General features: G+C 40.3%; 1 protein-coding gene across 2 annotated transcripts in view; it reads left to right on the top strand.

The window, feature by feature from the left end:
• The first annotated feature begins 12,128 nt into the window (after positions 1-12,128).
• Positions 12,129-26,687, top strand: part of cdh13 (cadherin 13, H-cadherin (heart)) — a 168,284-nt gene continuing 153,725 nt past the window's right edge. For both annotated transcript variants that reach the window (XM_026364668.1, XM_026364669.1), the window contains exons 1-2: positions 12,129-12,257; positions 23,412-23,525. In XM_026364668.1, coding sequence (XP_026220453.1) covers positions 23,475-23,525 — 51 coding nt within the window. In that variant the 5' untranslated portion in view covers positions 12,129-12,257; positions 23,412-23,474. The remainder of the gene's footprint in view (positions 12,258-23,411; positions 23,526-26,687) is intronic.

The raw sequence follows: 26,687 nt of genomic DNA on the forward strand, positions 1-26,687 counted from the left end.
GCTGCAGCATTTCTAACCACACATAATGTGTGAAGATGTAAAACCAAAGCAGATAGCAAACATATAAATTGTACACAACAGTTGTTTTTCTAATCCCCAAATTCTTCACAGTGCACTTCGGAGTGCACAAACAGGGGCAATACCTCAACAGACCTTCAACGAGACATTTCAAGTGAAGTGTGCACTCACTAAGGAGGTAATAATAACTGCTGTCATGGAAGTGACAGAATTACTTTGTGTCAAAAAGTTTTGTTCTCACCTGTGTGCTACTTTTCCGTCTTTGGCTCTTGGCCCAGAGCCCAGCATGGTTTCTTTTGAGTGGCTAGAGAAAGTGCTGAGTAACTTGGCTGGAGCCTTTGGGTATCAACCTTTCTGTGTTACTGGCTTCCTGAAAACCTATCGATCTGTCTGAATGCTTGAATGTGTTGCTGGGTGCCTGTACGTCGCCGGATGCTGGTTTGTGTGTGAAATTACGTTTTCTTGTGGGTGTGTGTCCACAGAGCTCTTGATTGACAGGTTTGCAATTGTTCGGAAGTTTACTGTTTTTTTTTTTTTTCTATGTGGGTGTTAAATGGGTTGGCAAATAGCCCCTCCTCTACCCTGATCAGAGTAGACCCTGAAAAGCAGCCATGAACACACCATACTACAGGCGCACAGCACAGCACATAGCTATAGACATGATCACATGTCTAATCTTTGTGCCATCTGGCATCTAATCTAATGTTGTGCATTCATCTCTACAAATGCTCCAAAGACTCCACCAGAACCAATGAACATACAGCTTTTGTCTACATCCAAACACTTAAGTAAGTCAATACTCACACTCCTGTTGTCCACCATAAGGGCTCCAGTGTCTCACTTCGAAAGTGGTATGCTCTCGATACAGCCCTGTGGAGAATTGCAGTTATATTCCCAGCAACAGGGAATACCACCACCAATAGTGAAAATACATAAAGACAGCACAAAGTGCATTTCTGGTAAATGTTACAGCCAATAAAAACGTAAGGGAAAGAGTTTTTTGGTACCTATTCCAGTTTCGAACAAGGGAAGAAAAACAGTTCAGATCATAATTCATAAATCACTCTGTACATATGCTAATTTACCCAGTAGGAGTATATGTACAGGTACAGATTACTTGCGGTTAAGTTTACCCAGAGCCCAGCATGAGCCCTAATAATGTGCTGAAACCTGCAAATGATCACATTCATAGCTGCTGTATAATGTTTGTGAGAGCCATGAATTCATTTGAAGCTGCACAATATAACACAATACAACAACAGCAGGGTAGCTCCTTGGTCATTCAGGGAGCTTTTTCATTGGATTCTTTTTTCAGCTTGGTCCCACACTAGTATGTGTTAATAATGCTAAAAGAGTACCCTATAAACAACTGGTAAACCAGGAAGTTAGGCTTGTGATAAAACACAGCTAATCACACTGCTCTGTTGGGTGCTTGTATGAGCATTTTCCAGTTAGTTAAAGTTGTGCACTGCAGTGATTATAACCCAAGAAACGCTTTGTCATATCCTCTCATATTGCATCAGGAATCTCTGAATTTCAGTATCATCTTTTGCATACTGGGAGCACGACCACAGTGCACTAAACCCCATAGATTTAAGGAACCTGGTTGCTCAACAACAATAAAAATAGCAGTTCTGTTCTGCTGTGGAGCAGTGGACACGGTCTTTATTCTTGCAAAGCTACTGGAGGGTTTATGGGAGTTTGCTTATCCAGCCAACACACGTTGGGGTGTGATGGTGATCTACTATCTAGAGCGTGGTCAGAGTAGAGCTGGTTTTTGCATTAGAGGCAGACAGTTGAGGTGGTTTGATCATCTTGGAAGGATGCTTCCTCGGTCCCTTTCACTGAATGCTTTCCAGGCACATCCAACTGGTTGAAAACCCTAGGGTAGACATGCTGAAGAGATTATGTCTCATCTGGCTAGAAACACATTGGATTTCTGCTAAAGAGACTGGAAAATGTTGCTGAGGACCTCACTGTACCTCACTGTGCCTGATGCCACCTGCACCCACCTTTAGATAAGTAGTAGATGAGTTGATGCATGAATGATGAATAGCACTTAATCCACATACACACACTGTGTATGTGAAATTATTAGACTGACATGGATTAGTACTTAAGTCTGCTGCTGTCAATATGGGTTAGTGACTCAGTGGATCAGGTGGACAGTCCTTGCAGTGTTTGGTCCACTGGCCTTTCTGGACTTTATCCCATATTGTTTAGATTATTAGTCTAACTTTGCAGTAAACTATAACCAATCAATGCTCCTTCATATTGATATAAGGAGCAAGAGGAATGGTAAAAAGTATGATTTTTTTAAGTTTGCATGTAAGCAGGGATCTTTATCTTTATTTATTTCCATACAACCAAGAGACAGGCCACCTGCTGGTCTTTATGTGTGAACCTGTTCTTACCATAATTCAGTGAATGGTTTATTCAAATTGTCACCCCAGTGTTATCAGAACACTACAAAATGTCAGGAATTCCCTCAATTCCCTCTGTGTCTTCCCTCTGCAGCACTGCAGACCTGAGGAAAGTGTTCATAAAAGTCCATGAGACAGCCCTCAAGCACTTTTCATAGCAGGACGGCCCTGAGTCCTTTTGGACTTCTGAAGTTAAGTGTGGACACTGTGACTAGACCATTGGCATGAATCATTTATGCTCCTCTAGTCATGAGCATGAGGCATGGATCAACCTCAATATTCTAAAGTTTTATGTATTACTGTATGTACACATAGAGCAAATATAGGCTGTAGGTTAAAGGTCAGATTCAGGGAAGAGAGTCTTTCAGCAGTCATCGTGTGGAAACAGCAGAAACAAAATACAATATTTATAGCTTCTGTTCATTTGGCAATCAAGAGCAGAGCACTGCTGAAGTAGTCAACGAGTAGTCATAGACACTCCTTCCATGACTTTGAGCTTCCCCCTATTGCTCCCATATTGCCAGATGGTCAACCATTTGTAATGTTTTAGAAGCCATGAAATTACATCCCAACTCTCGAATTTAGTTTTGGAGTTGAAAATTATAGACATAACTTTTAAATAATGTGACAAAAAGGAGCCAGTTTTCACATATTATTCTGTGATTTGTTGGGGCATTTGTTCTGTCTTGATGGCCAAATTGGTGAGGTGATGTTTTCAGATTTCCATAATAGGTACATGTGCCTCAGTTACTGGTTATCTAGTTGTTTTTCTAGTCTAGCAGTCAGTTGTGGCTGAGATGACGGTCTCTTCAGCATTCTGGCAGCAATGCTGGAGGTTGTCTGGTTCATTGCTCTCGGTGCCTAGTGGTGCAGATGAATGCCTAAGATGGTCATTTCTCATGTGCTGATATACTAATAAAATGTCGGTTGGACCTAATATTATCGTTTAATATCTGATTTGTTAATGATGCTCCTGAATTTTACAGCTTCTACATAGCTCTGAAACTGATTGACCATTTGATGTGTATGACTGTAGCAATGATTATGTCCGTGCGTGTGTCTGTGTGTTCTTTCTGCCAGGCCATCATATTATCATCCGCTGGCATCCGTCCCTGCCCGAGCCCTCTTTGATGAAGCGCTTTGCCCTGCCACCGTCAAACAAACACAGGCTGATTGAAGTTTGTTATGGTGCTAGAATAAACCTCAAATCTGCTGCTGTGGTTCAGCTTGTGAAGTTAGGCTTCAGGGTATCTCAATCACACAGATCCACTGATACATTTACATTTATATTTTCACATTAAAAAAAAAGTAAGAAGAAACTGGGTGAGAAGTGCAGTGATGGGTTTTGATAAAGGAATTTAAATAAATTCATATTTAAGCAGGTGCATCCTTGAAACAGTCAACTTCAAAGAGCAAGCCTGTAGGCCTAAACATTCCCAGTTTGTGTGGAGACAGCAGGATGTTTACTGTTTTTCTTTTTACAGAGAAACCTCAAACAGTATATGTTCACATATAGGCTGTTTAGTTCACTGATACACATATGAATTAATTAAAAAATTTTAAGAAAACATTGCTTATGTTTACCTTCCTTCTCTCTTTTATAGCAGTCACTAAGAAACATTGATACTCTGAAATCATATATAGTACCAGAACACAGGCAACACTTAAATGAAGTTACTGTGTAGGTACGATATGTGTCGGAAATATGAGATGTGAAATTTCCTGTCATTATCTGACATTTTTATGAAGCACTAGTAGTAATAATGTGAGTTTGGGCTTCTGTTTGTGACTGTGAGTGAGCAGTGAAGAGGAGTCTGTGACTCTGCATCCTGATGAATGTGGGTGATTATAAAGAAAAGTGCTGGAGCCCGTCGGGGGAAATGCACATTGCAATTACGGCAGAGAAAAGATGCTCAGGAAACCTTGTTAAAATGTAATAACCCCAAGGTTCTTTCTTGTTTGCTTTGTTTTGTCAAGAATGAATATTTTGATTGCAAATATCCAAATTAAATAAAACAGTGAGAAAATCACAGATAGTTAAATGTCTTGCAATCTTCCTTCTATGAATTACAGTGACAAAATGTAATGCTGTGTGCAGTTAAAAAGCAACAACTCTTGATTGCAAATGTACAGTTTGCTGTTTAGAAGTAATCCACACCTATTTAACATGACCTGCGAAGCCACAGCAAATGGAGCAAGGCTGATCTCTGCAGCCCTGCAGTTGTAATGCATCTGGAAGTTTACCTGTACTTCACATACATCATAGTGACCAAAACTAAAATGCAGGGCTGGATGTTGCGTTGATGCCTGTTGACCTGAGGGGAGATCATCACACACAATTCATTCTATGTTCCCTCAATGTGTTCTTTCAATTTCTTCTCATACTAGTAGCACAGCTCAGGATGGCTATGTCCATCTCTGGACCACTTTGGTCTAGACTGAGAAACACTTATTGGATGGGTTACAACGAACATTTGTACAGACATTCTCCAGTCTCCGGTTAATCATTTGTAAAAACGCTGGAGTTCCCCTGACTTTTCTTGTCTTTTCTTTCTCCAAGAGGTGCAAATATCCACATCGTCTAAGGGATTCTTGTAACTTTATCCCCTGACTTTTCCTGTTGCATGGTTTAAATTTACTTTGTGAAACATCTATGTGATGATTTGTCGTAAACCTTGCACACATCCAAGGGAATAAATGACTGATGAATAACTGTTTTAGGAGGCTTGCTGTAAAAGTTTGTACCATTACTTTTACTATTCTTGTCCTGCTCTGGTTTAGTTTTGTACACAGACATTTCATGCAGCACCACTGAAAATCAAAATGAATGACAATCCTGGTGAAAGTTGGCATGCTAACATCCGGATTGTGCACATGATAAACATTACCTAGCAAACCTATTAGCTACATGTATATTAACCAGCATGGTAACCTAAAGCACTGCTAGTGCTGCTGGTACCATATGCAGCCTCTCAGAGCTCCTAGCCTGGGCTTGTCTAAATGGCAGATAATGATGAGACAATGAAGATGTGTGGCAGCCATAATCAAGATGGGACATGAACACAAGCATATTTAAGTACTGGACTAACAGTTTCACTGAATGTGACTATTAGATAGATCACATAATACTGTTGGTCTAGATAGGACCTCTGGTGTCAGTTTTAAATGAGACTCCAATTAAGTAGTGTGATACTAGTATTAGGTTCATTATTTTGTGAGATTTCTGTGGTTGTGTGTGTTGTCCGGCGGCAGTATCCTGGCATTCTTGCCCTGGTATGGTGGACAGGCTGTAACTCAGGGAGATAACAAGGAGAAGATCACCAGGAGCCTCAAGTGAGACAGCACTGAGCTGGCCCTCATTATTTCACCATAATTACTCTCTCTTACTTTCTCACTCAGTCTCTCATCTCTGTCTGTTTTACTGATTTACTGTAGCTGAAAGAGTGAAACAAGAACCTCGGTGTGCTCACAAAGGAACAGACAGCAGACAAAACAGCACAGAAAAAAGCATCGCCAGATGTTGACAAGTGACAGGGATAAGCCTCACAGACCAAAATAACAAGCCAAAAATATTAGATCACTACCAGTAACACTGGTGCATTAAGCAACAGCATCAACAGAGAAAAGCTCTTCATGGTGAAAGATGGCGATTGTGATTTGAATGAGACGGCTGGGGTTCCAGATAGCTTTCACTGAGTATAGTTTGTAGAATGACTCAGCTGCTAAGCTGTAAGTGACTGATCTATTTTGTAAGTGCCAGCTTATCATAATCAGCTTTTGCACATTTTTAAACTGGTGATTCAACACAATCTTTGAACCTCAAGAAAATAATTTTGAGAATGTCAGCGTTGCACAGTGGAACTTCTCCACTGTTTTGACAGTTTGTATTGTTGTAGCCTAATATAAAAATAATGAAACGCTAACAATAGGAATTTTATTCCGGGGGCATGAGTTGACGGTGGCATTTTATAACCTTGCTATTTGTAAGAACACTCAAGGGGATCGTCATGTTTTATAATTAGCTAGCTGTTTTCTGTTCGCTAAAATGAATTGTACACCATGTCACAGAACAACTCTAAACAACAACAATAAATGTCAAACACTAATAAGGAACTGTGGCTAAAAAAAAAACAAAAAAACAAAGAAAAAACAACTACTTCTATTTAACTTCTATTCTCGTCAAAAGTTAAATACACACATTTAAATACTTTCTTTGAAAAAAAGTCTTTAAAAAAGGTTATTCTTCACAGCATGCCCCACAGTCAGATATGTGGGTAAAAACATAGTAAGATTAAAACCTTACAGACTAAACAAACACCTCCTTCAGCAAGAGAGAAGACAAGAAGCAGCAAAAAAAAAAAAAAAAAACTGGGCAGGTTGGTAGGACCAGTAACTGCACACTGGAAACATACCGCTTTAAGGCCGGGGATACCTTCAGAAGCAGAGAGGGAGACACAAACGTAATGAAGGGCGATGGTGGCATATAAATTGAGAGAGAGAGTGGAAGAGAGGAGCTTAGTGCAGCAGTCTAAGTCTACAGCAGCATAAGTAAGAGAAGGTTCAGCTTCACCTGAGCCAACTCGAACTATAAGATTTATCTGCCTCCCAAACCTGAACTGGGAGCTGGTTCCACAGGAGAGGAGCTTGACAGCTAAATGTTCTGCCTCCCATTCTACATCTGGAAGCTCTAGGAACCACAAGCAGTGCTGCTGAGAGTGAAGTGCGGGAATAATACGGTGCTATGTCTTTAATGTTTGATGTCTTTAGGATATAATGCAGCTTGATGGTTAAGTACCGTGTATGTGAGGAGAAAGATTTTAAATTCTACTCTAGATTTTACAGGGAGCCCATGGAGAGAAGCTAACGTAGGAGAAATATGATCTCTCCTGCTAATTCCAGTCAGAACTCTGGCTGCAGCATTTTGGATTAACTGGAGGCTTTTTAAGACACTATTGGGATATCCTATTAGTAAAGAGTTACAGTAGTCCAGTCTAGAAGAAACAAATGTATGGACTGTTTTTTCATCTGTAAATCTATGGAGATACATCTTGTGCTCTAGGAATACAGTAAACGACTTTGCATACCTACTTAGTGTTATGGGTGTTATAAGCATAAGACCCGCTCATAGGATTTAATTGTATTTTAGTTTCACAGATACAGTGGTTTTTACACTGTCACCTGGAAAATATTGACTTCGCTTTACAATTCAGTTAGATTCTATCACATATACCCAATCTATAGATATAATAATCGATTATATAAATGAATCATGTGTCAACATGCTGTTGCTTACATGCAACTGGGAGAAGAATAATTCCAGCTTATGTAAACAGGTTGTATTTGCAAACACTTAAATGTGCCCGTTATAAAATGCAAGTGTGTCTGGGAACATACATATATGACAAATCTATGTGAAAAATACATATAACTTGAAACATGAACTCAGCCACTTACTGTAGAGCATGACATTGTAGAAGGGGGAGAATATAAATGTATTAAAGGTAGAAAGGATAGAAATATTTAACCAGGTGCAGTAGATACTTGCTTGACCTTTAAATGTTAGTAAGTACAGACCATACTTCCACTGACAAACCGCACACACTTTCACGCTACTGTAGATGATGATTAGCAATCCTACAACTTGACATGGTGGGATTGGTTATAGTGGCAGAAAAGCCTTGTTACCACTGAACCTAAATAACGGGTCTTACACAATGCTCTGTGAGAGGAATCTCTGGGGTTGTAAATACATTTTCAAAAGCAGCTCCCGCTCTAATGCCAGATAATTATTTCAAAATGGTATTCTTCCAACCCCCCCCCCCCCCCCTCCTTTTTTTTTTATAATTTCTTGTCTGGTTACACACTGCAACTATCAGCTCAGACACACCACCTTTGAGATTACACCTCTCATTCCCATCTCTCCCATCTTGGAGACTTGACATTTACTTGCAAGACAGAAAATTGTCTTCAAAACACCTCAAAGGGAAACTTTAGTACCTGAGAGAGTGGAGTAATGTAAATGCAGTTACATAATGTTGGGTGTCAAAATAGGTTTCTTCATCAATGAGAGGCAGAAAATCAAGATTGTAGTTTTGTGTGTAGGTTGTTAGCACAATTTCCAATGTTTTGATCTTTGAGGAAATTTAACTGACATGACAAGTACAAAGCTTATATGTAGTTCTTGAAGTAAAAAAGTTATATAACGTCATTGAGGGATTTGATATTAAATTTCAGAGGAATCGCACGTTGACAGTTGCTTGTAATTTTGTAAAATGCAAAATGTGTTTTAACAAAAAAGGTGTAGATTGCTGTGCAGATTCAATTAGGTGTCGTAATATGTTTTTCTTGCCACCTTAAATGAGAATTTTGAAGCAGTGTTTTTTCATCAAAGCTGATGGAATAGACAATCAAGCTTAAAGTGTAACCATGGCGCTTGATCACAGAGTTTCTGGAACATTTGCCACTCACAGGCTCCACGGGAGGTTTTGGCCTGAAAAGAACTTGAATGACAAACTTGAGGAAAAAGTTGAACCCCCACCCCGTTTCTCCTCTTGAGTCATCAGCGAGGGATTTTGGCGACCCTAATCATTGTTGTGCACAGTTATTTCAACCCTGCGCCAGCGTGCTGAAGAAAGAAAGTGTGCGGCGGCGGCGAGTGGGGCAAGTTGTGCTCTGTCATTGTTGCCTGACTTCAAAGCTGCCAGCTCACCATGCTCTCCTCTGAAATCCCCCAAAACCTGACAACATTAGAATACCATCAAACACTCTCTGGCTGCCTTTGAAATGCCACTGACACTGTTTGGCGCTGCAATTTGCAGGCTCTAAAGAGCGCGTCCATGTTATTGAAATAAATCTGAGGCTTGTAATGGGAATGGAAATGAACACATCTTTCATGCTTTGGCTTAGAAGTGAGAGTTGAATATTGAGATGGAGCCTTGTTTCCCTCGAGAGGAGGTTGTTGACTTTGTAGCTCTCCCTCAGTGTCCATTGTAGCCTCGCCTTCCATGTCCTTTTCTTTTTTCTTTTTTTCACCACTCCTCTATTCATCACTCTGCTATTCTCTTCTTTCCCTCATCCAGATGGCAGGAAACGATCCTGTCCAGAGGGAAGATTTTAAAATGTCTGCCAGTGTGAGTGATAGAAGAAGCTAGACTAAACAGTCAGAAAGGTTAAGTGTAATAAATGAGAGCTTTGATAGACTTCAGTCTATTGATTTTCACACTTAAGGTAGTACTAGCTATGGATATTCAGTTTTACTTTTGTGCTGCTTTGATGTAGATGATGTGTAGATGTATGAGATGTGAGGTTAAGTCAGATATGCAGCCATTGTTTCTGCAATGTAAAGTGGTGCCGGGAATGGGAGGAGTAGGTGAGAGTCTTCCAGGAAGTTGTTTTGAATCGTTCATCAATCTACATTTTATCCCCTTTTACTGAGGAAAACCAACAATAAGTTGTTTTCCACATTATAGCTTAGGGTCCTGATGACTCCTAGTTTATGTTGCAGTGTGTGATGGGAGTCAAACAGCACATACTGGTCCATATGGATGGGTTTCCTGTAAATTTAGGCTGCCATTGACCTGTTTGTTGATTGCACACTACAGAAAGGCCAGCCTGTTTTCTTTGATGTCTTCCCTGATGAACTTGATGTTGGCGTCCTCTGGGTCAGTGCCACTCCTGGGAATGAGTTAAGTGCTTTCCTCTCCGCTTCTTGGAACCAATGCGTGACACTGGCAAAGCCGTGATATAGCCATGTATCTGTCTGTAAGGAAGGTGGTGTTCAGACACAGGTCCAGGAATAAGCATATCGGGTCTGACTTGAGACTGTTTCTGGTGGTGAGGGGGCTATCTTCTTCTAATCTTCTCCTAATGGCTGTTTAGGCATTGGTGGTAGAGACGCTGGTCAAATAGAATGTGATATCAAGAAAGCATGTGGTTCCATAATGTGGCTCAGCTTCTTCCCATGGATATAGAGAAGCCATTTAAGTATGAGTCCAATAAATGGTCATTGTTAAAAATGTTGAACATTAATTAAGAATATATTGCCTGAAGAAAAAGTAGCTCCCCAAAACTATATACAAAAATGATTTTGGCTGAGATTCAAGCAATGCGCTAGTTGATGTGTGTTTATTTTGTACAAATTCAATAGTTTGTACAGCTGCCACCCTCTTTTTTTATCCTGCAAGTCACATGGCTTCTAATTAGTTATATTCATCAAACTTTACTGTATTTGATGTACATTGTCTTTGTAAGGCAGTGAACATTTGTAACATAGAAGCAGTTACATCATATTGTTTTCAGGTTTTAATGAGTTGGTTCAGTAGAGAGAGCTTACGGCCTTTGCACTGTAGATGCGAGCTGTGCCTTATCTTCAGAAAGGGACCACTGATCCACAAGCTTCTCTGAGAAACTTGATAAAATCTAAACACATTTCCTCCTCAGAAAGATGGCCTCGCAGTCCTCAATGTGAACGACGGGAGAGATCTTTTGCAAAGGACTTCCTTATGCTGGTTCTGAGCCATCACAGAGTTTTTTGTTATGTTGAGTTGAAAGCATCACAGCCATAATTAACAAATCATATAGGACAGCCTGGCATTCTGTCCTCGTCCCAGAGGAGAGGAGAAACATAGTCTTCCTTATGTAGACTTTTATTTATTTTTTATTGTGCAAAAACTAATAGCCTATGTAGACTTAACCAGTCCAGTCGAAACACATGAAGCTGCGTTAATAGTGATGACCATATGGAATATGTTGTACAGCACCTCATGTTTCTAATTACCTGCCATTCTTTGGAAAACTCCTATGGAAATAATCAAGACTTATATAAGCCAGCGCATGTCTAAGGAACCTGCACTTTTAGACTGCTGCTGCTTTAATCAACAATCAATCAACATGTCCATGTGTGCCGACTTCCTCTGGGAAACCCTCCCTCTGCAACAGTGGGATGCATCACAGGGGGGTCGAGGTAAAGAGCGGAGAAGGATGAGGGTGAGGAGGATCATCAGGGCTGAGGGTGGGGGAGGACATGGGGATCATGTCGCGACACAGAGGGAAGTGTGTGAGAGAGATAAAGCGAGGATGAACATGATCAGGATGGATCAAAGCTGGCAGAGCCCTTGGTGGTATCTCAGACAACACGAGCTCACGTGCACGCATCACGTGCACAGAACTCGAAGGTGTCACTTTTCTTCCACTGTACATTATCCATTCTCTTGCAACCACTTACCACTTTAGTTGGAGCAACAGTGCTACCAAAGCAAACCAGATGTATTAAAAAGTCTACAACGCATAGCATGTTGCTATGCTGTGGGACATAAATATTGCAGCAGGCTGTGAATCAAGATCACTGGCGTTTTATCGTAACCCAGCTGACAGAGCTCTTGCAAACCTTGTACTCTTTCTTCGGGATATTTGTTTATCTTCAGGGCATCTGTTTATATCTGAGAAATACTTGATTTTGTGAATTGTCTGGCAATCCTTCAAGTTCTTACAGCGCGGCACGTACCTCACTCGCTGTGTGTCTCACGGCTGATTTTGCTTCTTCTCTGTTTGCAAACCGTTTGGAGTAGAGACATTAATGTCTACTCGATCTGTGCTTTTCTTCCAGTTGAGTTTGACGACTGCGCGGGGAACAAAGACGTGGCATTTGACGTGTCACATCCTAGCTTCCACGTGGATGGGGATCTTAATCTGGTTTCTCATCAAGACATCCTGTACAGGGGACCAGTCCTGTTCATCCACGGGGTCAGTGCACATGCAGACGACTTGGCACAAGTGGAATTCTCTGGTCTACCTGTTGGGTCACCGCACACTCTCAGGGTGAGTAATGATTGATGATTATGTGGTTTTGTGGGTGTTTTCTTAATGTACACCTTCTCCAAATTGAAAAGCTTATGCTTCATTAAAGCTCTAAAAGGTTAATGTAATATAGTTTTACTGGGAATGATATTTCAGTGATCTGTAGTGATCACACTTTGTTGCCTCTGGACAGACTAGCTGTTTCACCCTGTTTCCAGTTTGCACTATGCTGAGTTAATAATCTCTGCTAGTTAGTGTTAAAAACTGTCGCAACATCCTCTGCACACACACAATAGATTATGTTTATATGGTTTGTTAATTGTTACTTGTTAAGAGATAATAATTAGTAAATGGTAAATGGTCTGCACCTCATACTCGCACTCTAAGCACTGCTTCTCATTTATCCATTTGCACACACAAGCACACACACAGACACACACACTCCATATTCCTATATTGTGGCAGTGTGGGGGTATAACTGAAGGTCTGTTAGCAATTTTTGCCTGACTCCGTAAGCCTTCAGCAAAGGTTTATAAACCCTCTTTCAATCTCTGTGTCCTGACCAGACATGGCATATTGGTGCAAACTCCCGAAGCCAGCCAAATCCCTCACTACAGTAGCTTCAATTTTCCTTTACAGACATGAGAGTGGAATCAATCTTCCCATCAAAACTCTGGTGATGAAGTAAAAAAAAGACACGTTTACCTTCCACAATGTGTCACTGTTCCTTTAAAGGAGAAGACGAGATGGGGAATTTAACACAGAAAGTTTACTTGGACATATGAAGACTGGTTACCGGGTGTCGTTCACAAAACAATCATACAATATTGATCTCAATTAAAAATCAGAAACTTTAACATCCATCCTCTGCTGTCAGTCACATTCATGCATATGTTGATGCTGATGAATGGCAGTCATTCATAAATGTGCTGTGAAGTTAATTACCATCAATTAACTTAATTGCATCACCTTAGAGAAGCTATAGGCAGTGGAGGAAACACTGACATCCATAATCCTTAAAACCAAATGAACTTTTAAGGAAAGTGACAAACTTACTCTTTTCTATTTCAAGCTAAAAAAACAAAACAAACAAAAAACATTTTAAAACAAGCGGTTGCAACATAGACTGAGTAGAAAGATACTGTGCATATGGAAGGAGAACACGGAGAAGGTGATTGATGTCACATCACTAAGAGAACCACATAAGAAGGAGCTCACCGCTGAAGGAGGCCACGGGAACAGCTGCTGCTCTGCTCTGACTTACCCACTGTATAAAAATATTGTTGCCATCATTGGAAATGTCATTTTGAGCACTAACTCCTGTGGACTTTATGATTGATGATTGACAGTCTAGACTATAGAACATTGACACTTAAAACAGTTTAGCTCTCCTAAAGATGCAGCCCCCTCTGCAATATGCCAGCTAAAGTAAAAGACTTGCAAAGGGGTTTCACATATCCTTTACACATGCTCTGAGTCTGTCTGGTATATAAGGACCAATTAGACCCACTTAAACTTTGGTGAACATCTAAATGTGCATACATTTCCCTCTTCTCGTGTTTTTAGTCATTATTCATGCATGAGGTCATATGGAGGAGATGAGGGGAGAAAGCACTTTTCTACAGGGTAACATAAACAACTCAGATGTTTTTGCAGCAGGTTGTGGTGTATGAAGAATTGCTCTGGCCAGTTCCAATTATATGGGAATTTGGCCAGTAAGCCTGCACCCCAACGCTGAGCTTTGTTTCTCTGCAAATGTGGCCCTTTGTTTGTGTAATCTACAGAAATCCGTTTCTGTAGCCAGCAAATTGACTGCCTTACGAATGTCTGTGCACCTGAATAAACACCATTGTCTCTCATTCATATTCTCTATATACCCCAGCCCCCCCTCTGTTTAGTCCAAATACACTAAGTTGATTAGGAAAAGTTTCCAGGGGCTTCAGGTACCACTGTTTCCCCTCTCAGAGATCATCCGTCTTCCTGCGTCATTGCTCAGTGTCCTGCTGCTACCATTCCTCCAGTCCCGAGCTTAATGAAGGCCTCCGTTCCTTTAAGCATGATGTGGTGTTCATTTGTTTGTGCCTCTCAACATCGTTTATTTAGTTAGCTAGACCATGGGTGCTACCTTGGCAAGACATTGAGGACATAAGTGAATTAGTCCTTGGCAAGTTATGTGGTGGTAAATGAAGTTTCTAGTGGCTAATGTGACCGTCTGGTCTGTTCTCTGTGTGAGTGAGTGTGTGTATGTGTGAGTGAGTGTTTGCTTTCTATGATTTTTTGTGAACCACTTCAAATTTGTAGTTTTTCTATGTGAAATAATGGTTAATATTTGATAAACTATCGAGCGAGAAATCAATTTTGAGGGCAAATTGTAGTTCTATTTTGTAGCATGTGCATATATTTCCCTCTCCTCATGTTTTTCTAACCATTAGTCACATTTTGAGGTCACATGGAGGGAAGGAGGAAAGGAAACACTTTCCTACAGGGCAACCTAAACAGCTGAAATGTTTCTCTGGGTAATGTTGGTACTTTTTGACTCACGTTGTTTGTTGGTATTGCAATAATGGAGCCTGATGGAGAAAATAACATGAGCGGCTTGGAAATCCAAATAAAATATAAACAAGCTATATAAAGAAACCCACCTACAGTAAGACCCAAATTGTATCTGCCTGTATTTGTCCTTTAGTGGAGGTACATGACTTTCCAGGACAACAAAAACCACTGATTGTATTTTTTTTAGTATACCACCAAGCTTTATCAGCAGTGCTTGATACAGTTACTGTAGTTTCGTTTCATCTTTACATCCTTGCTTTGGCTCTGTGCACCAACACCATTTTACAGGCTCAACATTTACATTTTGGACAACTTAACGTGGTCAATTAACATGTCGGTTTTAATATTCGGCTGCAAATCATGACATCTCAAACCCACAGACATCACTCGATGCCTTCCCTGGTGATGCTTTGTCAGGCCGTTACTGCAGTTGTCTTCACTTCCTGCTTGCTCTTATTGTATTTTTTAGTCTTGCCTGAAGGAAGTGAAATACACACTTAGTTCCATTCTGGTCAGGTGATTGACTTGGCCTTGCAGAACAGTTTTTTGCCACCAGTCCTAATTTTCTCAACTCTTAATTGCAAAACACACACACACACACACACACACACACAAAGTGCATAAATCCTAATTCATACACTTCTTCTTCTCAACTTGCCCGCCCCATTATTTGGATGTAAAGATCAAGTCAGTGACCCTCCAGCCTTAGGCCTGCTTGTCTAATCTTCAGCCAGCTCTTCCCATGTAGTGTGAGAGAGGGAGAATCCTCTAGTGAGCTAGGCCAGTTAAAAGTTCTCATTATTTCACTATCAATTAATCTGCTGAAGCTGCTCAAGCTCTGGGACTTATATCATTAGAAAATCTATTGTTCTGTTCTCTGTCCATATCCTGCAGTCCCCCCACCCCCCACCCCCCACACTCCTCTACTGTGCGCCTCTGCATCGTCTCAAGTGGCCCATCAAACACACGCTCAGAGCTGCAGCAGCTTCTAAAGAATCTGTAACTAACTCATGACTTATTTAAAAACGTGTTTCAATAAGCCAGGGGTTTGACTTGCAGAATGGCTCTGCTGACAACACTGCCTGCAATGGGGTGCTGAGTGTTAAATCTTCAATCTGAGAGTCTTGTAGTAGTCAAGATACCTTGATGCTTCTTTCCTTTTTTTCAATTATCCTAATATAGAGTGGGTTTCTTTTTGAAATTGCATTTTCTAATGAAATCTCTCTCTCTATGCTCCTGTCAGAGTTAGATTTTGTGTTTGCCCAAATCTCCCTTTGTTTCCTCTCTAAAGCAGAGCGGAAACATCCCATGGTGAATTTATTGGCATAACAAATGGTATTGTGGCAGAAAATATTGGCTGGTGATAATTGATAAATGCTGTGAGCGAAGGTGGAGAGAATCAGTTTTTAATTCCTCTGTGCAAGCTGTTAGTTTGCTGTAACACAGGCCCAGAGGGAGAGAAGTGGCTGATGAATGATTCCTATTATGAGCAAAACTCTGAATTCAAAGAGTAATTTATTCCCCATTTTTTTGCAGCCGATCAATATGTGAATTAATGGAAGAATGCATTTCAATTTAACAAATGCATGCTCCAAGATATGGCCTTTTTTTGTGTGTATTATTCCGTGTTGTTTTGGTTTGTGCACAACAACAGTTATGCAGAACATTTTCCTGCCTTCAGGGGGGCATAAACAGGCACCATTCAAATGTAACAACTGATAAGAAGCAAAATAATCTGAGTCCAAAAGCCTATTTATTTTCCTTTTGTTATGTTCCATCCATTTTCGCGCACTGAATGAAATGTAATATTGCATCCTGAGCAAAATCCTCATCCTGCAGTGGCAAATAGATTCTTTTTTTTTTTTTTTCTAACCAAGCTTTCAGTGTTCGGTAAGGCTTTCTGGGGATGACTAAGATGTGACATCTTGCAACCACAGCACAACAGCTCACATTATACATCTCCATCCCACTCACGCTATCTCTCCTTTGCGTGTTCTGTAGCTGTCATTTGTTAATTCTGTTTACTGCCTTTGTCTATTGTCTGTTTCTTTCACATTAGTTCCTCCTCACCCTCCATCTTTTACTGAAATGGTTTTAATACATCTGCTAACTTACGTTTTTTTTTTTTTTTGTTAGCTTTTCTGCGTGGGGGTGCGAGTCTTGCAGGAAAAACCAAAAAGCTTAATGTCATGTTAATTTACAAGAGCAGCAAAACAAATCTTCACCTTCAGTGTATCAATATACATATTTTTTAAAGCTGGGCTAATTGTAAAAAGACTTCCTCTCAGATCAAGTGAAGTGTTATAATGATGGAATACAACATGACAGGTATTAGAAGGTAATTGGCAATGAAGATGACGGCGATGACAGTTTGAATATATTGGCATTAAAGGTACAAGCACCTGAGCTGCATTTGATAAGACCTTGTGTCTAATGGTTTTTTGATTATCATTATTAAAAAGGCTAACCAACAAGCCCATCATTTTTCAGCTGGTGACTATTTTTCACCTTCATTTTTAAATCCCATCAGCTTAGTGTTGGTCATTTCGTCTGCGGATATAGTCCTGAATTTCCTCTATATGTCAGTAATCCACTATTCATAATGCTGAATGCAAATAGCCAAATTGATTTTGTACAGTTTTTTTTTTCCTTTAGGGATGTAATAAATCTTAGATATAGGAAGCTAAATGTTTTAGCTGATTTCACTCTACGTGAAGTCCCTCACAGGAGTGAAACAGATTAGGTATAAACAACTTCATAAAGGTCTGTTTACACAAGTGATTTAAAAGTAGTCTCTGAAGAAGGAAGGCTCTCAGCATTGCACAGTTTTAATACAGCATTCAGTTTCAACCTTAAAGCGTGTGTTGCTCTGGGTGGTTTTACTCCAGTTTGGGTAACAGGAGTCTTAAAGGTCAGCAGTTTCGTATTTTAAAAAATTAGGAATGAATCCTAAAATTAGGTGACAATAGAAGCGGAGAAGCTAAAATTAGATTATGAAAACGATGCTCCAGTCCCGTAGATTTAGTTAAAAGCCTCCCTCCCGGGTGCCGCAGATGAGAGACGAGTCTGACTGTGATGGAAGTCAAGGGAAACATGGATCATCACATGCGCGACTTTTTCAGGTCAGCAGAGGATAACAAAGACATTATTTTAGAAATGGATTTCAAAAAGAAGAAAAGTTTCTTGATTATCAAAACGGCTAATATATTAGCGGGGTTGGGTGAAAAACGAAGATGTATAAATACAGATTAAAAGCCTCCCTGCAGTGGTGCATCAAAGAACGGTGAGGATTTTAGAGTGATTTCAGTTTCACCAATGGTTTTAATGGTAGCTGTTTTTTTAATTAATACCTTGCATTTTTGGTTTGCACAGGTGAACCATATGGAAATAAGCTATAGGATTAAGCATTTCCTCTGTGTGTTATTTGTGTAATTAGGGTAAATTAACATCTATTCTGAGTAGGTTTGAATGACTTCATTTTATAATGAGGTGTTTTGAAACGGGTCTGGATTCATGTCACTGCACACTCCACGCCACTATCTGCAGGTGAGATTGTACACATGCTTAAAATGACTTTGGCACAATAATTAATTCATTCAGGTAATTACATATTTGAAATAAGCATCCGTCATCGGTGTCTTGCTATATTTCGCCCGACTAAAATGAAAAGTGTTTATGCCTCGTTGATTACACTTTAACAAAGTGTGACATATTGTGGCGTCAACGCCCACACTGCTGTTGCCAGACGGGTGTAAATTTATTGTTTTGTACATACACATACTGCTGACACTAACATAAGTGAGCGTAACCGTGTATTAGCAGATCTGACAGATTGCCTGACCCGGCTGCATATCCGGGAGTTTATCCCACATTGAATAGCTGTACATCCCCGTCACCAGTGGTCGATGTTGGCCTTGATATTATCCATTTCTCACCAGGTCCCCAACATATTGTCAGAAATGAGTAATGGCACTTCTCAATATAGCAGTGAGAGTGAAAATGGCCGAATGGACAAGGACGTGACTTTGCTGCCACAGTAACTGTGTTTAAATGACAATGACAAAGGCTCCATCTTCCTTTTCTTTTACTCAGACACACATATACTGTTGTACAGTATGCATGTCAACACTGGACACTGCACATGGACCCTCCACTTTATTACACTGATAAAGTATATTACATTTTACAAGACTTTTTTTTTTTTTTGTCCTGACCCTTTCAAGTCAGTGCACTGAAAAGCGCTAATGTTAATTTGAGAGACAGAGACGGAGAAAGAAGCAAATGTATTAAGGTTGGATCAGGGTTGATGGTGCAGGAGTAATTTATGGACAGGACATATTAAAGATTCATGGCTTCCTTCTCTTATAGTGTCACCAAGCAGTAAGGACACTATTTATCACAAATGCAGACTGCAAAGAGAGAGAGAGTGAGAAGGATAACTGTTGCTTAGTGGGAGAAAAGAAGGGCAGAGCTGCAAAGTGGTGGGTAAAAAAAGGTGAGCAAAAAGGAGAAGAAAGTAGGACTGTTATCTTTCCGAGAAAACCCTGTGGTGAGCCATCATCAACGGGCAGCACAAAGGTCTGTATCCAGCTGAACATCAGTTCATCTTGCCACCTTGATCCACCTGCAGAACATTGATAGGTTTTAAAGCAACTGCTCTCCCACCATATCCACTGTGTCTCAGCTCAGTAAAGATTTGGATTTGACAGCATGATCTATCTTAGCCCTAACAACTGTCACCAGTCCCTATATCCAGCCACTAAAAATACTTCACACTGCCTGTTAGGCTCCCAGTTCCTCTTCTCTTCCTCCACATCTCGCACAGCTGAGTCCTGTGCATGATGGGATTGATGCACTCCATCATTGGACTTCAGACTCAGCTTGGATTTTTACAGGCAATACTTAAAAGTGCATCAACTCGCTTGTGAACTGGTCACACATACAGTATACACACACACACACACACACACACACACTGCTCTTTAGACACACAATAGGTCATTTAATCTCTCACAGTTTTGTGCAGTGTTCTGTTTAACTGCTTCAGGTCCACTTTTAGATTTCTGTCATTGACATTTGGAAGGTCATCCCCCAGTGGGTTTGATAAGAGTGGCCATTTCAGAGACCGCTTAGTGTGTCTTTGGTTTGTTTTGGTTGGGTTATGTTTATGATTACTGTTTCATTGTGTTCTCTCTGACCTTGGTAGCTGGGAGGGGTGAAGGTGTGAGGTGCTTAGTGGTGTGAGTGTCCACTGCGACGTTTGAGTGTCAGCACAGTGCTGTAAACAAATTGCTCAGTTTTCCCTCTTACCTGTTCTCTTTCCGTCATTCTGACAGGGGTGAGAGTGGTGCCAGAGTCCCTGTCAGCCAAGAACAGCAGTGTGAACAGTAAACACGTAAACAGTGCCCTGCACACACACACACACACACACAACACACACACACACACACACACACATTGCACATTGTCAATAAAGTGTTGCACAGTGTGCTATAAAAGATGAAGGACAAAAGAGACTATTTGCATTGCAAATGAAACCACAAAAACCTCAGGTCGTTTTTTTTTTTTCCCTTTTATATCAAGGCTGTGTTCTCATTTTAACCAGGGCTCAATGGTAGGGCGTGTTGCTGTGTTGTTTCTTTTACTGTCATTGTTCTGTCATTTCTCTCTACAGTTTTAGTGACTGCCTTTGTTTGGGCAATGGACTGGTGTTTGGTTTGGGGCAGATCAGACATTAGTCTTAAGAAGCCTGAACGTGTCCAAGTAAAATCACATTCTGTCTTCCTTTTTTGAGTCACGTTTCTACAGGAGAAGCAGTATAGCTAATGGATGGATGTGTAGATACATAGATGGATTGGCATTTTATACAAGGAAAAAAAAAGAGCATCATCTTTGGGGAAACACCAAAAATGCTCCTTTTCAGCAAAGCCTGTGGAGAAATATGTCATCGTCTGTGTTTGAGTGACAGCAGCTGTCAGTCTGAGCCCTGACAGGGGAAAAAGTCAAAGTAAACAAATGCACAAGCTTGCTAGAGACAGGTCATCATCATCATTTACATGCACTTTAGTAACTATGCTACTCAGAGAAATCAATAAATGCACGTAATTGGGGAATAAGTTTATGTGGACATATACAGTACATGCAGTAAATAAGTAATCTGATTTCTCCTCTCAGATTTTAACTGTATAGTGACTGAAAATGCTGCTTCCTGACTTTCTTTTTTCGTGTGTGTGTGTGTGTGTGTATCAGACCAGACTGGCAGAAAGACCGTCACATTTCCATCTCCCAGCACATAATTAGAAAGGCGACATATTTACACTTCTAAAGACCTAGTTAGTTTAGTAGTATTTTGGACAGACTTCATTTAAAAACGCAGATTGGGCCATGTAATGAGTTACTATGCAGACTTTGGTCATGCATATGCATTTTTGTTGGAGAAATCATGTTTTTCTGATCCCCTGCCCTGATCACAGAAGCCAGGTTTCTCATTTATCTGATGTTAAAGAAAACCAATAACACTGCCTGTCCAAAAAAAAAGTCACCACCTGGATTTAACTAAGCAAATAAGTAAGAGCCTCCCATTGGATAATTACTGCATGGATGATTATGTTTCAGCTGGCAACAAGTTATTTAACCTTAACTGATGCAGTGAGTAGCTTCATTTCTTAAACAACCATGTTGGAAGACACATCCTGTGGTCGTGGAAAAGATGTTAATCTGTTTCAGAAGGGTCAAATTATTGACATGGATCAAACAAAACATCTAAGGAGATTGATGAAACTATTAAAACTGGGTTAAGAACTGTCCAATAGAAGAAGATCATGTAGTCTGATGAGTCCAGATTTACCCTGTTCCAGAGTGATGGGAGCATCACGGTAAGAAGAGAGGTGGGTGAAGTGATTCACCCATCATGCATAGTGTCTACTGTACAAGCCTGTGGGGGCAGTGCCATGATCTGGGGTTGCTGCAGTGGGTCAGGTCGAGGTTCAGCAAAGTTATGTGACCAAAGAATGAGGTCAGCTGACTACCTGAATATACTGAATGACCAGGTTCTTCCATTAGCGGATTTTTTCTTCCATGATGGCACAGCCATATTTTTACTTTTGTCTGTAATAGAACTGACGTTACTCCTTCATGCAAATAGTGTTCAGCACATAAGTGGAGGACCACAGACCAATGATTTACTAACCTGTGTATAAAATGCTCATTTCTAACTGGGCACCTTCATTTACTCAGAAGAACACATGATTTGATTAAAAGAGATATGATATGTGATTGCAGTCTAAAAGAAACAGAAATAATAATTAAACCTTAGAAGCTTGCAGATAAAATCCTTTATAGATCTTGCTCTGAAAAATAATACCATCGACCTGTTCTGATGCTGTGCTTAGATTAGCCTTCTTTTGGAAGCAGTTGGCAGATTATCTCTCTGTGCAGGTAATATGTTTATCTTAACTTGACTTCATGTCCTCTCACACTACATTCATAAATCTCCTCTTTGGTAATATGCTTATCTGTTACAAAAAAAAAAAAAAAAACCTGAATGGTTCACTGACCAGTGCTGAAGTGCTTTTAAAACTGTAATTGCACTCAGGGCAAACACACAGACAGTTTATATAGTCTATATACTGTATGGTCCTGTGTAATTATGTTATTATAATCATTTATGGTGTATGGTTTTAATAAAGGGACTGCGTAATCTGTTAGACAAAAATACTTTTCAGTGTGTTTGTGTGTGTGTGTGTGTTGGTTGTCCTCGGCTTGTGTCCAGGTGTGCAGACAGTCAGCAGACTGTCCTCCGCTGTAGGTCATCACCTCCATGTTGGCAGCCAGGATTCCAGCTTCCTGTTCATTGTGTCAGTGACAGATACTATTTACATCAACATCCAAGCAGAAAGGCCTTAACTGTGTAGAGGAGAGGAGAAAGTCTGTGACTATTATACAGTAACAACCATGTCTTTGTTTACAACAGCAGGGGAGTGGAAAATAGAATTAGATTATGCTATTGTGTTCCTAAGAGGAAAAAAATAACATTTCAGATTGGCTCCTGCACGAACGCTGCAGTTGCTTCGCCAAAACCTTGTCATCTCTCATTTCTTAATCTTTTTTGCTCTTGCTTTAATGCTTTGTGTTTTTTTTTTTTTTCTCTGCTCCTCTCTCCTGTCCTCATTTACCATACCGACTGAATAGAGAATTAAAGAATGTAAATTAAATTGCAGTAAAAGCAAAGGATACAGTTATTACATATTTGCCTTGAGAATAGTCCTCTCCTCTCCTCTCCTCTCCTCTCCTCTCCTCTCCTCTCCTCTCCTCTCCTCTCCTCTCCTCTCCTCTCCTCTCAAACATTTAAGCACATGCAGACACAGGTGCTCAGCTGCTTTGCATTGCTAATCAAATAGTACATACCACACTGCTATCAAAATTAGGAATCACTCAAAGAGTGACTTGTAGCTCGTTCAAACACATTCTCAGCATTTCAGACACATACTCGACTGCTTGCTGTGTGCAGACGCCATTGGTGGGCTTTAGTGTCATTGCCGAACAAGATTGTATGAAGGAATTTTCTCAGAGAAATGTAATGATTGTTGTTTAACTATATGGTTTCTCTTCTCTGTGTTGCAGAGTATCCTGGGTCTAGGCCAGACGCAGACATACAGATCTAAGAGATCCCTGCTGGTTCCTCCTATGATTGTAACCGAGAACCAGAGAGCCCCCTTCCCCAGGCTCATTGGCAAGGTAAGAAACACACGGTCCCACACGAGTGAACTTGTCTTCACAACTCAGTCTAACATTGCAACAAGTTTCATTTCATTTAGTAACAAGACAAGAAATGAAGCTGGTTTCTCTGGAGAGGGGAAATTGCCCAAGGCACAGTACAGAACCAAATATTCAGCTGCATTAATCAAAGGTTGGATTATAGAATCAAACGCTTCAAGTCCTTGGCCCGTAATGAGTTATTTATTTATTTTTGTTGATCTAGTGAACATAAATTGTTTGACTGCTTTACAGCTATCCAATGAATTAGAAAAAGCCATTTCCTTTATTTAGCACATGATATAATTATGGTGGAATCTTTTTACTTACGTACTGTAGATTTTGGTTCAGCCTATTCTGTATGTCTTCAGCACCACCAGTTAGAAACGTCAGTCAATGTGTTAATTGTCAATTTGTTATAAATCTAAACGTAGCTGTAAGTTTATATGATTTTGGGCTAAATAAGCTGCCACCAGAGTAAGTTTCATTTCTCTGAACGTTTGCTCGTGGTGAGCTAACCTGTAGCCATTTATAACTCATTCAGTCAAAGGTTTTTTTATCAGACTCCAGCTACTTTGCTCCTGCTTGAAGAATACAAATCTCTGCCTGCAGCTGTTTACCAAACAGTTTTGTCTGACAGCCGTATATAAAAAGACTCATCCATTCCTATTTAATATCAACTTACTTCAAGTCAGAGTGCAGAGAAGGGCCCGAACTTGTGAGACAGATGATCTTCGTGGTCACCGCTCCTATGAAGATGCCACTTTTCTCTGTATCTCAGTCTGACCAGGTGTGTGTTGTGTGTCCCATATTGGAGTGCTTTTCATTCACATGGCTTATGAGGAAGCTGTGAGAAGCCAAAGTAAGAAGTGGCTGCTGCTGTGGATTTGATGATGAGACATACATATGTGAATCTCAAGCCTTTATAATACAGGAAATACTTATTGAATTATTTTGAATAAAGATTCAGGAGAATATGTTATTAGTGGCATTTTTGTTAAATAATTTTGCTCTTCCAACAATGAAATCCTCGCTTGCTTGCTTTAAAATTTAGACAGTTAAATGAGAGTGACAGTTATCAATCAATTCCTAAAGAATCTGAGTAGAACTTTTTACCAGACTCAGCTATTGAAATTCAGAAGCAGCGAGCTTCTCTGGACGGCAAGGGGTGGTCAAGATTTATATGCTGTTGTCCAAAAAGAGCAAGGATAAATATAAGTGTCTAGACCTTCTCTATTGCTGGCAGCTGAAGGCCAACTTTGAATAACTGCTGCTTGAGTGAATGAAAGAAACTTTTAGCGCTCAGTTTACTTCGGTCCAAAGTAAATTAAAGAAAATACACTTAAATGTAGTTTCCCGGTGAAGATGGTTTCTTTATTAGAACATTTAATATCTCGGTAATAGGGAAGATGACTTGACAGACCGGGCCAACAATCTCTGCGCATGAGTGATAAATAATGTAGAGGTTAGATTCATTTGGGAATTAGTGATTAGTTCTTACTGTTTTATTACTGCTGCCAAATCTTGTAAACAAATAGCATGCAGTGAGTTGCTATGGCTATGAAAATCTCCCTGTCTAGCCTCAGTCACTTACAAAAACAAGTTCTTTTAGTTTGTCCAGGTGTGTTTGCTTATGCAAGCAGTAGTACTAGTTCTGTGAATATGTGGGATCTGCACCTGCATAGATTATTTGACAACTCAATATATATGAAGCAGATTATACACAGCAGGTAAATCATATCACCTTAGAAAAAAATGGTGAAACTAAAAACTATACATTTTGGATCCTGTGTGGGGCTCTCTCCATCTATTGCTCCCTGAGCTGTGAAGCTTTGATGTATAATATCTCTGTGTCAAGCAGCTTTGCTAAACTACACATCACAGGGCACTAGGAGATCAACCACATTTCTAAATACCTGCAGAGACAAACATGAAAAGAAATCCCACACTGAGCACTGTACATAATAGGTAATTGAACCCTGGAGAGCACAACCACAGCACAGAGTCTGAGTCTCCACCTTATACCAACACTGTACCTAGTACTTTCCCTGTGAAGACACTCGAAGCCCTGGAGATTGCTTGTGAAGGACACTGAACTTAGATTCTGTGCTTGTATGCTTGAAGTGATAATTATGGGGGAAGATAGCAGAAAGTCAGCAGAAACATTTTGGTGGACCGAAAGAAGTGTCAGCTAACGGGTAAAGTTACTATGGAGATTGTACACATTCACGTGAGGAATTGGAAGCATAGTGCATACATGACTCCGGACTCATGTCATAAATTCCTCTCCTTCTCCCCAACCTCCACACTCAGCTTTGCATGACAAGACAGGCTAATGTGGGCTATTTTAGCCAATCGAAGCTATATGTCGGTGGCTTGGCGGAATTGATTTTCCACACCAGTAGCTTTCCTCTTCTTATGCAACCTACCACATCCATATGGCAGCCATTCATTTTTTATGCTCCCTTCTCTCCAGGAGATACGTGGTAGGAAGAAGGGGAGAGGTGAGATTGCAAGGGTTGCTCATGTGTGTTGTGTACACTGTGTGTGTGTGTGTGTGTGTATGTGTGGACCGGAGGGTGGAGGGTGGTTTGGCTGGCAGGAGGACTCACAGGGGAAGGGTAAGAACTTTGTTGTTTATGTCACACCTCCTGGTAGATGTCGAATTGTTTTGATACAGAGGTCTCTCCTCTGCCCTCCCTTGGGGGCCCATAAACAGCTCAGAGCAACTCACGCTGCAGCTGGAGCATGCAATGAAACTGGCATGCTTAAATGTTCCTCTCACTGCACACCACATCTGTCACAGCCGCTAGGACCATTTTTAGACTGCTCAAGAATTCAGAAAGATAAGTCAATCATAGCTCGAGTAGTTGAAATGTTTATTTCTGGAGCTTTTTTACTCACGTCTGGGCTTAGGTGTGTGTCAGGTGTCATTCTGAAGTGGTGGAAAAAAGGATGGCTAACCTGTGTTCAAAGACGATTTGCATTCCAATTGCATAAATAGCTGCATAACTGACTCCACCGCTGCTGAATTAAGTGAACTTTGTACCACAAGATTTTTCCAATGAGGATTGACATGACATTAAATTGCACAAATTAAACATAATTGACTAATTATGCAAACATCTACTGGATGTAACGAGC

Source organism: Anabas testudineus, chromosome 6, assembly GCF_900324465.2.
Source record: "Anabas testudineus chromosome 6, fAnaTes1.2, whole genome shotgun sequence".
NCBI lineage: Eukaryota > Metazoa > Chordata > Actinopteri > Anabantiformes > Anabantidae > Anabas > Anabas testudineus.